Here is a 17,129-nt window from a genome sequence, read left to right as displayed (position 1 = left end):
GGGTTGCTTTCTTCTCTCTGTGTAATGCACATATCACAGAAAAATGGGAGAGAAAGAGGGGCACAGTGATAATGATAATGATCTTGTCCCTCTCTTTTCTCACAACATTGCGGGGAAAGCTAAAGCGTGTCAGGGGAACGACCGTGCTTTCCTGCACACCCATGTTTTCATATTTCATGGTGAACATATCAGATGCTTGGTGTATACCTGTATTTTAATGTGTTACTGAGTAATCTGTCAAAACCAAAAGTGTAGTAGTGCTGAGCAAGAACTGGTGCTTTATGAATATACTTTTTTTCAGACTTTATAACTGGGATCAGAAATCCTAAACATGAACAAGTTAGCACTGCGCCAGCTTCTTTCTCCCCATCTCAAGAGCTATCTTTCAAATATGACTGATCAAGAACAGTACCCATGGTTTTTGTGCTTATGTTTGATCTATTTTCTTTCTCTTTTTTTTTTTTATTATTGATGTCAAGAGTTCAGTTCACTGTTCACAAAGATGTTTGAATGCAGAACTACTGTACTGGGCACCAGCTGCATGACTCACTAAGGTTTGACGAGTTGTTTTGAAGCGTCAGTTATAAAGTTTATATTTCTTGAGTGGGAAAAGCAACAGTTCTGAAGACATGTCAGAGTTCATCTCAAAGCAAAGTTAATGCTGTTTTGTGATGTAGATCCTGGTACACTGACACTACCCCCCCCCCCCCCCCCCCCCGCCACCCTCTTCCCCCCCCCCCCACCCCCACCCCCTGCTCATCACCCAGCCCCTTTTCTTCTTTTGCTTTTACATTTCCACATTTGTCAAAACACTGAGTTTTTGTATTTGCAGCTCTTTCTTTGGTATTTGATTTTGTTGTTGTCTTTTTGTATGCATCTGCTATTTTTGGTTTTTATTTTTTCAGTTAATTTTTCCTTGGTTTCAAGTCTCTCAGTTATCCCAGATATGCAGTTGGCCTGATGTGTCTACCCATGACTTGTGGTGTGACGCAGCACGTGAAAACCCAGATCAAGTCGCAGCCAACTATTCTTTGCTATGCACAAAACACATTAGGGTCAGCATAATGAAAATCATGATTTTTACAAACATCGCATCTTTGAAGTCGTATATTTGCTGTTGGTAAGTATTTTAGTATGAAACTACCTTGAACTGTAGTATTTTTAAAGTTTTCAGTTGCACGCCTGTCAAAACCATGTAAAAAAAAACAAAAAAACTGCACTCTTTTGCCGAATTTCACATCAATTCTTCCAATTTAGCCACATTTCCCATTAAAATTTCACAAGATTGATAAATCCGTTGCAAGTCCAGGCTTTCTAAAATATATTGTAATTGATAGTGTTTCAGGCTGGGGTTTGTGTGACGCACAATAATTCAGATAAAGACACGTGTGTGCCGCCGCTGATCTGAAAATAGATCAATTGTGTTTTGAAACAGCAGTACGCTGTTCAGTGCTGTTTCTGTCTCCTGTACACACGCTGGAGAGAGAGAGAGAGCAAGATTCTTTGATGTGTTGTTGCTGACCACGGCTGTTGTGACTCGACTGCCAGTTAACTGACTACAAATTTGGGAAACAAAAGTACCGCCACATTGACTTCATCAGTCCAGACAATGAAAGGCCCATTTTGAATCTGTTCGGTATTTTGATCCAGAGAACTCTTTTGCCGAACATTACACTTTATCTTCGAGGGAAAGGTTTTGTTTTGATCAAATCTATAAATTCTTATTCACAAGTGCGCTTTGAATTAAGTTGCAGTGTTAGGCTTTCCTGAAATTATGTCAGCCGATGATGTGGCAGTATACTTCATGACTGCAGTTACTTAGTAAAATGTTAATGTGATCTGGAATCTAAAATTGAAGTTCAAAAGATTCATCAGCATTATGAACATGAAATATTTTTTTGTTTAAATACAAATGCAGCCTTTGTCTCTATAAAAAAAAAAAAAGAAAGAAAAAGAAAAAAAGATTGAACATTTGCTGTCGCCGTTGACTCTGCTCTCTCAGTCCTCCGCTTGCCATTCTTGACTCCGTTTGAGCACAGAGAGAAAATACTAATTTTCCAATGCAATTTTGATATAGATATTTACAGTTAATTCAGAATCTTTTGACACCACATACATGTTCCAGATAATTTTTGTTCTAAAGTTACAAGCAGGCAAATGTATTTTTCATGAGCAGATATCTCCATTTATTCTTTTGGGGCACACCAACTTTGAAAAAATAATGGAAAAAAAAAGCAGAGATATAGATCAGTTCTGTTTTTAGTGTGTAAATCTGTGATTTTTAAACTTTCAGAAATTACAAAAGATGTCAAGAATGAAAAATTGTGACTTTAGCCGGCTTTTCGCATGCTGCGTCATGTATGTCCAAAAACTTGTGGTTGTTACACACCACATGCACGCACGCATGCATGCACACACAACCACACACACACTGCATCAGCCTTGTAGAGGATCACTGCTTGGAATTATTTCAGATTTTTTTTTACCTTGTTTTTCATTTTGATTTTTTTTCTAAATCAAATGATTAATTTCACATAATCTGTTTAGTTTAACTGCTTTATGTTGGTGTTATAGACTGAGGTGGTGTGATAAGTTGGTGAGAATAAGCTGCAACATGTCTCGTGGAGCAATTTTTCTGATTTCTTTTCTTGTATTTGACTGTTTTCCTGATCATGTCAAATGAATGAATTATATCTTCTTCTTTTTTCTGTTTCATTAAACATGTATTTTTACAAGTATTTTCTCGTTTTTTTGTTGTTTTTTTTATTCTGTGATTGATTCTGGCTAATGTATAGCTGAGTGATTGGTGGGATATTTTGCACTGCATGTGAGGAAGAATTCTCACAACCAAAGGTTCTAAAATCAAGTTGCTGTCTGCTGGAGTGTCATCTTTGTTGTTATGCCTGTTTCATTCATCAAGACATGAACCAGTTTGTTTGCAAAGTGTGAATTTTTAGTTTTCCTTTGGATGGGATCTCTGTTTATAGTCTCCCCACATGTCCCTCATTTTCACCCTCTATTACAAAACTATTTTTGTCACAACAAATTTCTCTGTGAAATTTGGGCTGCTCTCCCAAGGGAGAGCGCATTGCTGCACCGAGTGCCACCCAAAATACTACCTACAATTTTGTGTTAGTTTTCCTGTCAAAGTGGATCTTTCTACAGAATTTTGCCAGTGACAACCCTTTCATTGCTGTGGGTTGTTTTACATGCGCTAAGTGCGTGCTGCACATGGAACCTCAGTTTATCATCTCATCCAATTGACTAGCATCCAGACCACCACTCAAGGTCTAGTGGAGGGGGAGAAAATACTGGAGACTGTGGGATTCGAACCAGTGCACTCAGATTCTCTCACTTCCTAGGTGAGCGCATTACCACTAAGCCAACACTCCATGTGTGTGGCACTCAGTCCACCAGCATTTTAACATTCCCCAGTGGGAATGCCAGGGCTCTTTCAGTACAAACAGCATCATAACATCAGGCATAAAAAACCAAAAGTTGTCAACAGGCATTTCACACATCCTGGATGCAAAGAAGGATACCACATTGTAACACTGCCCGATTGTCCAGTCCTGAAAAAGACCAAAATTCTACAAGGCTTTCTGAACAAAAAGTTCAGGGGAACAAGGCAGAAACAAATGGAACAGATGATGGAAAGAAAAGGAAAGAGCCAGAAACAAGAAGAGCGATAGAAAAAGATTTTTCATGTGGGGATACTGTTTACACTGAAAGAGCCCCTGGCCTTCCCGTGTGGAAACAGGGGAAAAGGAATGGGAGAGATTCACCACTCCAGCACAACAAGCACTTCTTTATTCAAGCTTTTTTAATGAGCATGTACTTCACACATCATCATCAAACTACAACTTAATTCTCTATGCTCAAAAGATATGACCACTTCAAAGTTGCGATAGTTGGTATGGTTATTTACCACTCAGTACTGTACAAAAAGCATTATCAATACTTTCAAACTATATATATATATATATAGATCTGTAATAGAATCAAAGCAAAATACAGCACATAACTGACAGTAACAGGAGACACCACCAGGAAAAAAGCATCAAAACAAGACGAGATCATTGTGTCACTCCCCAAACCCATAAATACATGACATGATTGCACATTTTCTCATGACTGGAGTCAAATGGGTTATCTGTGACAGGAAACGTAGAGTCAGTAATACACCTGGAGCTGATAAACTACTTTATTATATTAATGATGAAAATACTGAAGAAAAGATTTGTTCCAAAGGCGGACATGCTACCTCCAGGAGTCCAGAGATATTGTCTGCTGACAAACACAAATTGCCCACTGGAAACTTGTGCAATGTCATGTCAAGGAGCAACAAATCTTTTCTGTGAAAAAAAAGAGCATATTTTAAGAAATAAGAGGTTTGGCAAGAGGCTTCTTTGGTTTATTTAAAAAAAAACCAACACTTTACTATATTTTGATATTATTTCAAGTTTGTCATATCCAGCTTCCCACAATTTTTTTTCTTCTCCAACACAAGTTTGGCATATAGAATAGCTTTTACTGCTGACTCCAACTACAGTGTTCAGACATTCATACAAATACTGGTTTTGAAGTGGAAGTTTGCTGCATCATTTCATCCAAAGATATTTCTCTTCCCCTCATGAGATACCCTTTTGGTGAAAAAGAAAAAAGAAGCCATTCTTAAGCCCATTTCATCGTCATCTTTCAAAACTTTTCTTTATATCCTTGAATGTTTCAAAATACGCTATATCACTTAGGCCTGTTTAAACCTGGGGAGGGGTAAGAGAAAATAAGGTAAAGAAATGTGGATGATTATGTAGCCCCATCTATGACTTAATTTGGCATCTTCGTCAAGTGTTCTTTTTTTTTTTTTAATGTAATCCTGTACACAATGTGGTGCATCCACCTCAGCTGTTAACTCTCAACATAAAGACAACACCCCACTCGCACACAGAAACATACTGCTCTAATTCAGCTTTGCTCTAAACTGACAGAAGAAACAAATCTTGAAAAAAAAAAAGGATGGAGATCAGTCTCTTGGACTTGTCCCATGAAACACAAAAGATCCACACTACCTTGGCTGAACCCTGTTGCTGAAGCAGGCAGTGCAGTGTGTTTATGTCAATTACAGTGGAACCCTGCCATGTGGCCCGTGTTTTTGTCCCCTTTCTTTGTGGACACTTGCTATTCAGCCAAACAACCTGTTGGTAAAGCACCTTTCACACTGAAGACTTCCAAAGAAGTCAATTCAATCACCCTGTTTTCATCTTTCAAAGTACCTCACACAACATGTCAAGGCAAGGCTGCTTTGATTTTTTTGTTTTCACAACAAATGCTGCATTATTGAATTTCTGTTTGAAAATAATAATTTTCAATAAAAATAATTTATAATATGGCAGAAGCTCTTCTTCATGGCTGAGACCAGGCACTCTTATACAAAGAATTGCCAAAAATTTTGTTCTTTGTTCAGGTGGATTCCACTGTAATTGCATATGTACCATCTTGTGTTCATATAGATGGCTCTAAACAAACTCTGGAATGCATGTTGAGTCTCAGAATCGAATGCATGTTGAGTCTCAATATGATTATCGAATGCATGTTGAGTCTCAGAATCGAATGCATGTTGAGTCTCAATACAATCATCAAATGCATGTTGAGTCTCACAATTGAATGCATGTTGAGTCTGTGTATCATGCTCTGATTTCAAATATAGCTTGGGGTGAACACAAACCCACTGATCATAAGAGTCCTTAACAAAACACGAGAAACATCCACAACCAACAAATGTAGTGATGAAACCCCTCATTGAACAACACTTTGTGCAAACACCCTGTCTGGCAACAGGCGACAATCCCCACAACAAAGACTGGTCTTCACCTGGATCACCGGCACCATTCACTGGGTTTCACAAGAGGCTTCATCATTTTCAACAGGAAATGTTAGTCACTCAATCCCACAAACAATATCACAGTTTCTGAAGTCATGACCTCACTCTCCAACAGGGACAAGGGGATGGTGGGGTACAGGACTAAACAAGGTTCTGGGAGCACAATGAGTTATGGAACTGAATGATAACTGTTCAGAAGGACCCCGAGAATGGAACAAAACCTAAAAAGGGATGAAGTGTTAACATCATGATCTGAGAAGTGATCGCGATCACACCCAGACTCTTTCCCAATGTACTGCAAATAAAGCTGTTATCGCAATCACAAAGAGGGGGGAACATGTATGAAAGCTGATTTTGTACTTGCATTTAAGATAAGTGTTGCTTTGTCACAGTCCACAAAATAAATATGGCATTGGCACTCCTCATTTGCCCAATGGTCTTATGATCACACTACATGAAGCCAAGAAATACACATGGATGAGTGGAAAATGCATGCTTTAGTAAACTGTACACACTTATCAATGGGATCAGCACGCTTCACCATCACTCTAAAAATTAACAATGTGTTTACACAGCTTGCAATACACCCTGTAAATAGAAGAATAAACACCAACTGATCACAGCAAACTGAAAAGAGATCTATATACAACAATGTAGCTGCATCAGAGTTCACTGAAACAGTACACACACACACACACATTTGATCTCTCAAACCAAACTTGGTTATTGATTTCTTTTTTTCTTGTTTTTTCAAATAGGAAAAAAATGGTCCAGGTCATTTAAAATACTAAAATTGTCCGAATTTTGCCTGCTGAATGTGGGGATAGGATCGAAGCAATCTACACCCATGAGATACATGCCATAACTATGAAAAAAGATGTTTAATCATCTTTTTAACTGGCTTTACCAAACTTGCTATCGCCAATGCGGTGCCATCAGTATACATGGAGAAACTAAATATGAGATGGTACTGGGCCAATGTGAGGCAATATGGCCTTATGAGCATCACAAGAATTGTTCAGTTTTTTTCCCAATAACCAGGTCCACATGTTATTCACTGTACACACACAAACATACACTCGTCCACTTCCATACTTCACAAACAGAACAAGTTCACTCTCGGTCTTTCAACCACCACAATCTAATGTTATTAATATCCTGGCCAGCTGCATTCACATTTTGGGGGAGAAACACACACACACACACACTGTCAACACTTCAACCCCCCAAAATTCATCAGTTAAATACTTAAAGAAAAAAAGGCAACGTTACAGTTGTTTGAATAAAAGAACTTTGATCCTTTTTACATTGAAAAAATTTGACAATCAATACTTCACTTTATGGCAAAGTAGTAGCACAGAAATAGTATGTAAATAAAGAAAAAAAATCACATATACAACCCATGTTCTATAGCTATTTTACTTCCTTCTCCCAAATGCTGCCATGATGTTCAAATGACTAACTTTTTACAGCAAAAACGAGTTTGCCGTCATAGTCCCTATTTTTCAATACTAGCTTTCTGCATGCCTGTTACATAAACCAATCTATGAGATGCATCTTTGATTATGTATACTGTAAGCATATGTGTGCACCCACATTTTTAATTGTTTAAATGGTGAAATTCACCACAAGACTGTATGTGTTACGTAAGTACAAAATGAAACTCAATGTCTTGGCCCTCATTTCCGGACCATTTCTGAGGACACTGGACCAGCTGATACTGAAGTGTTGTGCATGTGACAGAACCAAACTTCCTGGCACTGATTTCATCGCCTGCAGATTGGTCTGCACCAAATGTCTGCTGCTGGTATCCTGTGTGTGGTGGTGAATAACCTGCTGTGATGACAAGGCAAAAGGAGGTGTGACAACACCAAGACGCTAAGGGCTGGAACATGTATCTTCGTTTCAGACTAACACAACAGAGGTGCCAACACACAGCACTTTTTCTTTCCCCATACAAAACACTACCTATATTTTTCCACTAGTTTGGTTGGCTGACAGGGAAAGGTTGGTAGTCCTGGTGAGACTAGGGCAGTTTTCAGCCACTCCTATACACTGACCATTCTAGATGATTGTCAGTCGACTGTCACAACGTGAATTGCGACTGAACACTACACCTGTCTGCTAGCCTACATGTCAGAGGGCATACTGGGCAGGGCAGCAACTAATACACCTACTGCATTTATACAGGACAGGTCCTTAACCCCGAATCCTACACCACTACATCTACAGAAAGAAGGAAGCTGAGGACATGAAGACAACTGCCATCACTGCTCTTCCAGGTTCCACCTTGGGCAATGTTCCACTGCAGTGGCCTGCACATGCTTCATGGATCCACCACTGACCGCTACCTGTGCCTGCAGGACAGAGCAGTGTGGTGTGACTGCAGCACTGGCTGAAGGCACCTCAGCCACAGGAGCAGTGCCCACACAGGTCAGCAGGTACATGTCAGCAGTTTGCAGCCAGGTCGCAGCACTACCCTGTACCCAGGTGACTGGGATTCACAATCCAACCCCTCACACATCTTCACCATACCACAAGGCCAACCTCACTGTCAGTGTCAACAGGGAGATAACCCTTAATGTTGTGCACACTATCCATGTCCAACCATCAACACATCTTTCCCAAACACACATATGATGTGAACTGTACAACAGACACCTGCTAGTGGCTGGGGCGAAGGGACAGAAAACGATTGTAACTGACTGTTGCTGGAGATGATGCATGATGCATGAGTGGAATCCACCCACAACCACCCACACGCTTTAATCCCCACTTCTGTTCCTGTCCTTTCAACACAAAGTGACAATGACAATCAATGGTTCTGTGAATAACAGATAATGTGACCATGACAATAAATAAAAGAAAGATAATGTGACTGCATCTGGGGAACGTTTGCTTTGATTACCAAATGACTGTGCTATAATTGTAGTCTGAAAGATGTCAATTTCATATCAAACATTCCCAGCACACATACTCAAAAGGACAAAATGCTCATTTTCAATTCACAATACAACATACGTACACAAACACACAATGACAAAATGTTCATTTTGGATATATTAGCCTTAAAACATTCTCCAAAGCAGACACTTTTGCTCTGGGTGGATTCCGCTCCATGAGCTGTCATGAGAATGCCAACTGTGATATTTCTGCATAGTGAAAAGTCCCACAAAAGAAACCTAAATGTCATGGGAGATAATACTATCCAAACTGATGACTGACAGCGCCACTGGAGTGAAGAGGAGGTGGAGACTGGCGTCACTTATGACTGGAGCCAAGGTGGGCGGACTTATTCCGGAGGTAAGTAGGCGCTGGGTGCTACCTGCAAGGCCTTCTGGATGAAGGTCACCAGGGGATCTGCACACACAATGCAGCCAGCAATAACACATCTGAAGGCAGATCTAACAGCCAGCAATAACACATCTGAAGGCAGATCTAACAGCCAGCAATAACACATCTGAAGGCAGATCTAACAGCCAGCAATAACACATCTGAAGGCAGATCTAACAGCCAGCAATAACACATCTGAAGGCAGATCTAACAGCCAGCAATAACACACCTGAAGGCAGATCTAACAGCCAGCAATAACACATCTGAAGGCAGATCTAACAGCCAGCAATAACACATCTGAAGGCAGATCTAACAGCCAGCAACAACACACCTGAAGGCAGATCTAACAGCCAGCAATAACACACCTGAAGGCAGATCTAACAGCCGCCAATAACACATCTGAAGGCAGATCTAACAGCCAGCAATAACACACCTGAAGGCAGATCTAACAGCCAGCAATAACACACCTGAAGGCAGATCTAACAGCCGCCAATAACACATCTGAAGGCAGATCTAACAGCCAGCAATAACACATCTGAAGGCAGATCTAACAGCCAGCAATAACACATCTGAAGGCAGATCTAACAGCCAGCAATAACACATCTGAAGGCAGATCCAACAGCCAGCACTAACACATCTGAAGGCAGATTTAACAGCCAGCACTAACACATCTGAAGGCAGATCCAACAGCCAGCACTAACACACCTGAAGGCAGATCTAACAGCCAGCAATAACACATCTGAAGGCAGATCTAACAGCCAGCACTAACACATCTGAAGGCAGATCTAACAGCCAGCACTAACACATCTGAAGGCAGATCTAACAGCCAGCAATAACACATCTGAAGGCAGATCTAACAGCCAGCAATAACACATCTGAAGAACACATCTGAAGGCAGATCTAACAGCCAGCAATAACACATCTGAAGGCAGATCTAACAGCCAGCACTAACACATCTGAAGGCAGATCCAACAGCCAGCACTAACACACCTGAAGGCAGATCTAACAGCCAGCAATAACACATCTGAAGGCAGATCCAACAGCCAGCACTAACACACCTGAAGGCAGATCCAACAGCCAGCACTAACACACCTGAAGGCAGATCTAACAGCCAGCAATAACACATCTGAATGCAGATCTAACAGCCAGCACTAACACATCTGAAGGCAGATCTAACAGCCAGCAATAACATATCTGAAGAACACATCTGAAGGCAGATCTAACAGCCAGCAATAACATATCTGAAGGCAGATCTAACAGCCAGCAATAACACATCTGAAGGCAGATCTAACAGCCAGCAATAACATATCTGAAGGCAGATCTAACAGCCAGCAATAACACATCTGAAGAACACATCTGAAGGCAGATCTAACAGCCAGCAATAACACATCTGAAGGCAGATCTAACAGCCAGCAATAACACATCTGAAGGCAGATCTAACAGCCAGCAATAACACATCTGAAGGCAGATTTAACAGCCACCACTAACACATCTGAAGGCAGTGATAAGAAACTCTAGGGACAGCTGGACAGTACAAGGTCTTCAGAGAAGAAGCCCCCTTCAGTCAAGTGTTTAGGCCCTGAACTCCTTACACTCTAACAGCCGCCAATAACACATCTGAAGGCAGATCTAACAGCCGCCAATAACACATCTGAAGGCAGATCTAACAGCCGCCAATAAAACATCTGTGAGACACCTGTGAACAGGCAACAATGATACATCTGTTAGACCCTTGTGAACAATCATATAGCCCTGAAGTTCTGTATCAGGAAATGTGAGAAGCAAATGTAGAATGATACACGAATGCCTATTTCTAGATGCATATACTTTTCTTCCATGTTTTTCTTTCTTTTTCAAATCTTTTTTTTATGTTTATGTGTACATGAACAATGTAAATGCAAAAACTAAATGAAGATTTCTTTTTTTAACTAAATAAACAGATGTACAACCAGGGTCACTAATCCAAATAAGATACAACAGCCTCAATACAGTGTACGAAGTAGCAAACTTAGATGATTTGGATGATGCAGGTTCAAGCCAAAGCAGACACATAGGTGGTTGCTTTTTTCACCTCACAGCTGACCAGGAGTTAAAGAAATCTGTGGGCTCAAGAGGGAATACTGGGACTAGTCACACAGCTGAGGATCACCCACTTCATGGATGCGTCTTTGGGGGTAGTGTTGCTCAAATTCCCTTGCAGTGTGCATAATGAAAGGAAGTGAAGAGTACAACCTTGTCACTGTAGTCCCAAATCAAAAAAGGACCTCCGCTGTCATTATCTTCATTCATCATCAACACAGAAATATTTTTCCCATGTTCTGTGTCCTTTTCATGCCCTACTCTCATGGTGACCTCAGTTTCGACCCCCTCCACTTCCTTGTTTGGTGAGTTCCTGTCAAGGTCTTCATGGGGGGACTTAGTATGTGGGGATTTGGTGGCATCTTCACACTGAAGGGGATGTTGATGTAGTTTGGCTCAAGTGACTCTGCAGCAGTACAGGGTTTCTTCTTGTGTGTGGCTTCCTGGAGACCTAGCATTAATAGTTCCCTGTGGAAAGCTGAGACTGGCAGATGGATGGAGGTGTACCTGTGTATGGGACACTTGAAATGAGCAGCATGAGGGTGATGCCACTGAAATGGTGCCAAATGACCAGCATTAGGAACGTTGTGCCAAATGTTGACTGTTGGGAACATAAGCATGTGCATGCTTCTTTATATTTTTCTTTTGTTTCTACATAATATCAGATCATAACCAAAATTCTACATTGCCACTTTTCCTTGCTCCCAGTCTTTGTTCTCACTGAAAGCCAAGACCACATAAACTGAGAGATACAGAGAGATGAACAAAGGAGAAAGACAGAAAAATGCAGTTCTTACTTAGAAAGGTCAGCTGCAGTCTGTAGGCAATGAAGGGAACATAGAAAACCATTCCACTGAGCACAAAGAGCGCAGCGTACAGGAATTCAATGCGTGGGTTGTTGATGATGGGCGCCAACACCAGGTAGGTGGAGAAAAACAGCATCATTATTGGGATCACTGTGGGTACCTGTGCAAAACAAGAGATACTGTCAGTGACAGAATTACCTTAAATTCAGTACTGCCAGGTAGCTCCCCTGACTTTCCCCACAGACGTCCCATTTGTATGGGAAAGAAACATAATCACCAAAAAAACAAATGTCAGAATTCATGAACTGAAAACTTCCAAACTGTTTAGTAACATAGTGAGTTAGTTGGGCACAAAACACAAAACTTCCTCCCTTCTTATGCTATCATACAGTGAGATGATGAACGCATCTATATCTTTTTGTTTGAAATCTGCACACACTGATGACTTTTAGAATGCTATGTAGCCACAATAGGGCCCATTCGTCAAATTCTGTTGTCTGCCTTGTGACTGAGATGAAACAGGGTCAGACGCCACTGTTGACAGGCACTGTTGACGTGAACCTGTCACCACTAAAATAACTCTCCTGCTCATGAGCACAGCAAAACACACTGCATTTACTGGTCCCAGTGGAGAGTGGAAAGGTCAGTTAAGATATTCTTAGCTCACATCATTATGGAAATTCTGTGCCACTCCAAAATTCAAAACTATCTAAGGCCCAGTTCAGGGTCCTTCGTCTGAAACGGTTGTGAACAGTAGGGCCCCAGTCAGGGCCCTTTCTCCGGAGTGAGTGAATGTAGTCACAAAGTCAAACATGACTTAAATAGCAGGACAAGTACCTTTAACACCAGCAGTCCTGTGCAAAACGAGGTATTGTGACAGAAAGATCTTTGATGTCACAAAGTAAAACAAGACTTGAACAGCGTGAGAAGTACACTTAACATACTGGTAGTATTAACTCAAACTGGACCAACATCTATCAAAAAAACAAAGTCAATCAATATCTATTAAAAAAACAAAGTCAATCAATAACACCATTTTAAAATCATTTTCTTTAAAATGTCTAATATCTATTTTCCCCCACATGGATTATATAACTTCTGTATGCTAATCTGTATAGTTAGAATCTGGTTTTGCTGAATCATGGTAGTATTGTACAGTTGTTTAAAAAGATGTACAATATACTGAAAGACTGAAACAAGTGATGAAAACTGGACTGATGTCACATTTTATTGAACATGGCTCACAGTGACAGAAAGCAAAGCACTGGACATCATATAGCAAAGCAATGGACACCATAAAGTGTCCAAGGCAGAATACTGAGGAAAAGGGATAAATAAATAAATAACAAAAGAAGGGACACATCACAACTTTTTTCTTTTTTTTTTTTTCAATCTTCAGGTAACATACAGAAACCAGTATCTTGATGCCAGGTTATGTCCATATTTAAATTATCTGAATTTTTTTTTTCTGTCCTCAAAATCTAAAATGTAGCAGTGTGTGTCGCAGTGACAAGAGCAGATGCAAATAAGACTTGCCAGACCATGAGCTGACAAGGTTTGCGCAAACATTTACAGTAGTTACACACCTTTTTCGCCACCTGGATCAGTATCATTGGTAACCATTCCATTCATGTATTCATGTGTGTTCCTAATGCATAGCAGCTGTGGGTTCTTTTACATCTGATACCCTTTTCAGTGAACAGCGTAGTGTCAGCTGGAGTCTAATCACCATGAAACAGGACTGACCTAGGAACACCAGACAGAAACCATTGACCACTACACCACATATGCGGAAGCCAAGCTGGAGACTCACCCTGTATGGCCGAGGTTCATTGGGGCGTGTACGTCGAAGGACCAGGACACAGGCCATGGTAGCACCATAGAAAAGCCAGGCAGTGAAGCTGAAGATGTCAATGAGGCTGAAGATGTTGCCGGGGATGATCAGCAGGATGGCCATCAGGGTCTGCACACCACACACCATCACTGTCTGCACACTTCTCTGCCACTTGGGCTTTTGGTTGTTTCATCAAATACATCTATGTCTTTGTATAAATGCATCACATCTTGTTTTGTTTTTGTTTTTATCTCAACAGATTTGTCAATGTCCAATTCAGGCTGCTTTCGAGGAGAAATCACCATCACCAGACACAACACAGCCTTCTTGCTCCTGACTCCTCCATGTCTACCCATAAAAAAAAAACCCACAACAGACAGACACAAACACTCATTCAAACACATTCCACACATAGGTAGTATTATCAACAACCTACCAACCAAGAAAAGAAGAAAGGGAATTTGAAAAAAAAAACAACAGCAACAAAAAGAGCTCCAACCATTTTTGAAAATCTTGATTTTCTGCATTACATGCAGTGATTCCCATGTACACAAGAGGGACTTAATATGTAAGACAACTGTTCACCCTGTTATTACGGATCCCATGTTTCCTTAAGTCTACAAAAGTCCGGTCCTGCACTGTAGAAAACATGCTGACTCACAGAGAAGACGACGCTGGGAAGAGGGGTGTAGTTCTTGATGTGAACGTACGACAACACCTCCGGCATGTGGCGCTCACGGGCTGCCACGTACATCAGTCTGTACAGCACAGAAATAGCCATCAACACACTCCACAACAGTCAATGAAGAATGACTATAGGTTAGAGAAAATATTCACTGATAAAACCAATTCTGAAATATGACAAGTGAAAAAAGAAAAAAAAAAGAAAAAAAAAAGGGAAAACAGTTGACATTCCACATACAAACTGTAATCTTCTTACATTAATACTTATAAAAAATGCATGTAAACTTTGTATATGTAAACCATATAAAATAAAGGACAGCAACAGGTTATGAGCCTTCGTCCATCACTGGCACACACTGACACCAACTGTCCAGACCTTCATACTTTTTCCTGCTCCTTCCAACACCGGTCTGGTCACATTTACATACAGATAAGAAGGCTGTTTACAGGTTCAACGTATCATTCCTGAACGTTTTGTTCCTGGTTCTTCTGAACCAAAAAGGATGGATAACTTCCTTTCAAACAAGCCTTGGACAAACCAGTAACACACATGCACACACATACAAGATGTCTCATTTTCCCCCACTTTCAAACGTGAAAATCAGAATTTTAACCAGATGTGAGAGGTGACCAGACTGACCTGCAGCCAGAGAAGCAGGATCCGTTGGCAGCGCCGAAGGTGGACAGCGTCACCACCAGGGGGATGATGAAGGAAAAGGACCCCAGCACCTGAGCACCCCACGTCTGGACACACCATGCAACAACACATCACTGCTGGAAACCTTTCTGTACATCACTGCTGGCAACCTTTCTCTACATCACTGCTGGAAACCTTTCTGTACATCACTGCTGGCAACCTTTCTCTACATCACTGCTGGAAACCTTTCTGTACATCACTGCTGGCAACCTTTCTCTACATCACTGCTGGAAACCTTTCTGTACATCACTGCTGGCAACCTTTCTGTACATCACTGCTGGCAACCTTTCTCTACATCATTTTTGGCAACCTTTCTACACATCGCTGTTGGCAACCTTTCTCTGCACCATTGCTGGCAACCTTTCTCTACAGCTTTTGATCCTCTTTCTTCAAGACATGTCCACACTGACCAACAACACATCACTGTTGGCTACCTTTCTTCACATCACTGTTGGCAACCTTTCTCTACAGCTTTTTATTCTCTTGCAACATGTCCACTCTGAGACCAACAAGCAATCCACAGTTTATGAAACACTGTGTTGCTGCTACTTTTTAGCTCTGTGCATTCAAAGTGTGTGCAATATTGCACACATGCATTCTGGATGTCTGTGTACAATCAAATTATTAAAACTGTTGTGTCTAACTACGTCTATCCACTTTTCAGTTACAAATCTATCACTTTTTTTTTGCATGATCGCACATTAGAGGGTCCAAACCCAGAGTACAATAAGAATATTTAATAAAATAAACAAAAAAAAGAAAAAATCCTTAAACAGACCAGAGAGAAAAACAACAGGCAGAGTAACTGTGAAGAAAAGAGAGGAAAAAAAAAAAACCCCAAAAAAACTGGAACTAAAGACCAAACAATGAGCAGGGGCTTGTACTACAGTGGTTTGCACATCAAATGACCTAGCAGTACTCACAGCAGCCACAGCAGGGGACTGAAGCAAGGTTTCCTTGGACATGACAGTCAGGTAAGAGATGTTGGTCAGCAGGTAGCAGATCGTCACCAGGGGAATCCCAATCATGATGGAACGGGGCAGATTCCTGTCCAAGTTTATATTAGGTATCAATATTCATGTTTATCAATATACATGTATCAAAATATAAGTTGTATCAATATATATATTGCATCAATATTCATGTTCAGAATGTGTAATGGTACACATGCAAAAGTCACACCAACAGTGAGCATTACAATGATACAATAAAAATGAATACAGAAATAACCCAAAGGAACTCCTACTGAGACACCTGATAGACTCGACACCAAGGTCAGTCCAACATTCATGGGCAGAAAAAGACATGCCCCTTATTCAATGCCGTTCCTTTCAGAGAGTTAAGAGAGGAGTGTTCACTGAGCGATACAGACGGGTGAGCTAGGAAATCCTATGCTGTCCAAACAGAGCCTCCATTTCTCCTGAGGTATCTATCTCTTCACAGAATGAACCAAGCTGTAGAAGACAGCTGTGTGGTGAACCCAGGTCTGAAGATGTGCTGGCCACTGAGCCACATGGTGCAGTATCAGCAAGGTTCAGCATTGCTGTGGGACACCTCAACTTTCTCCACAGGAAAACTGTTCACTTTTTGTCTTTTACTATCCCCCTTTTCTTGGCTTGAGCAACACCCTACCCCTCCAACGAATTCACAGGCTTTCAGTTCCAGTTTCTCAAGGAGGCATCACTACTTTTGGACAAATCCATATACACTACACCACATCCACATCTGCTAGGCAGATGCCTGACCAGCAGCACCACCAAACATGCTTAGGCCTTGAGTGCATACAAATATATCTGTGTACCTATCACAGTGGAT

The 17,129-nt window shown here is 40.9% G+C and overlaps 1 protein-coding gene across 8 annotated transcripts in view; it reads right to left on the bottom strand.

Annotated features, from left to right (window-relative positions):
- Positions 1-4,421: 4,421 nt before the first annotated feature.
- LOC143285519 (b(0,+)-type amino acid transporter 1-like) overlaps positions 4,422-17,129 on the bottom strand; it is an 89,586-nt gene continuing 76,878 nt past the window's right edge. For all 8 annotated transcript variants that reach the window (XM_076592862.1, XM_076592870.1, XM_076592865.1 and 5 more), the window contains exons 10-15: positions 16,238-16,361; positions 15,258-15,361; positions 14,595-14,691; positions 13,913-14,062; positions 12,091-12,259; positions 4,422-9,241 (exon numbers count right to left, since the gene is read on the bottom strand). In XM_076592862.1, coding sequence (XP_076448977.1) covers positions 9,174-9,241; positions 12,091-12,259; positions 13,913-14,062; positions 14,595-14,691; positions 15,258-15,361; positions 16,238-16,361 — 712 coding nt within the window. In that variant the 3' untranslated portion in view covers positions 4,422-9,173. The remainder of the gene's footprint in view (positions 9,242-12,090; positions 12,260-13,912; positions 14,063-14,594; positions 14,692-15,257; positions 15,362-16,237; positions 16,362-17,129) is intronic.

The sequence above is a fragment of the Babylonia areolata genome, chromosome 9 (assembly GCF_041734735.1).
Source record: "Babylonia areolata isolate BAREFJ2019XMU chromosome 9, ASM4173473v1, whole genome shotgun sequence".
Classification (NCBI taxonomy): Eukaryota; Metazoa; Mollusca; class Gastropoda; order Neogastropoda; family Buccinidae; genus Babylonia; species Babylonia areolata.
This window is presented reverse-complemented; position numbering and strand designations above follow the sequence as displayed.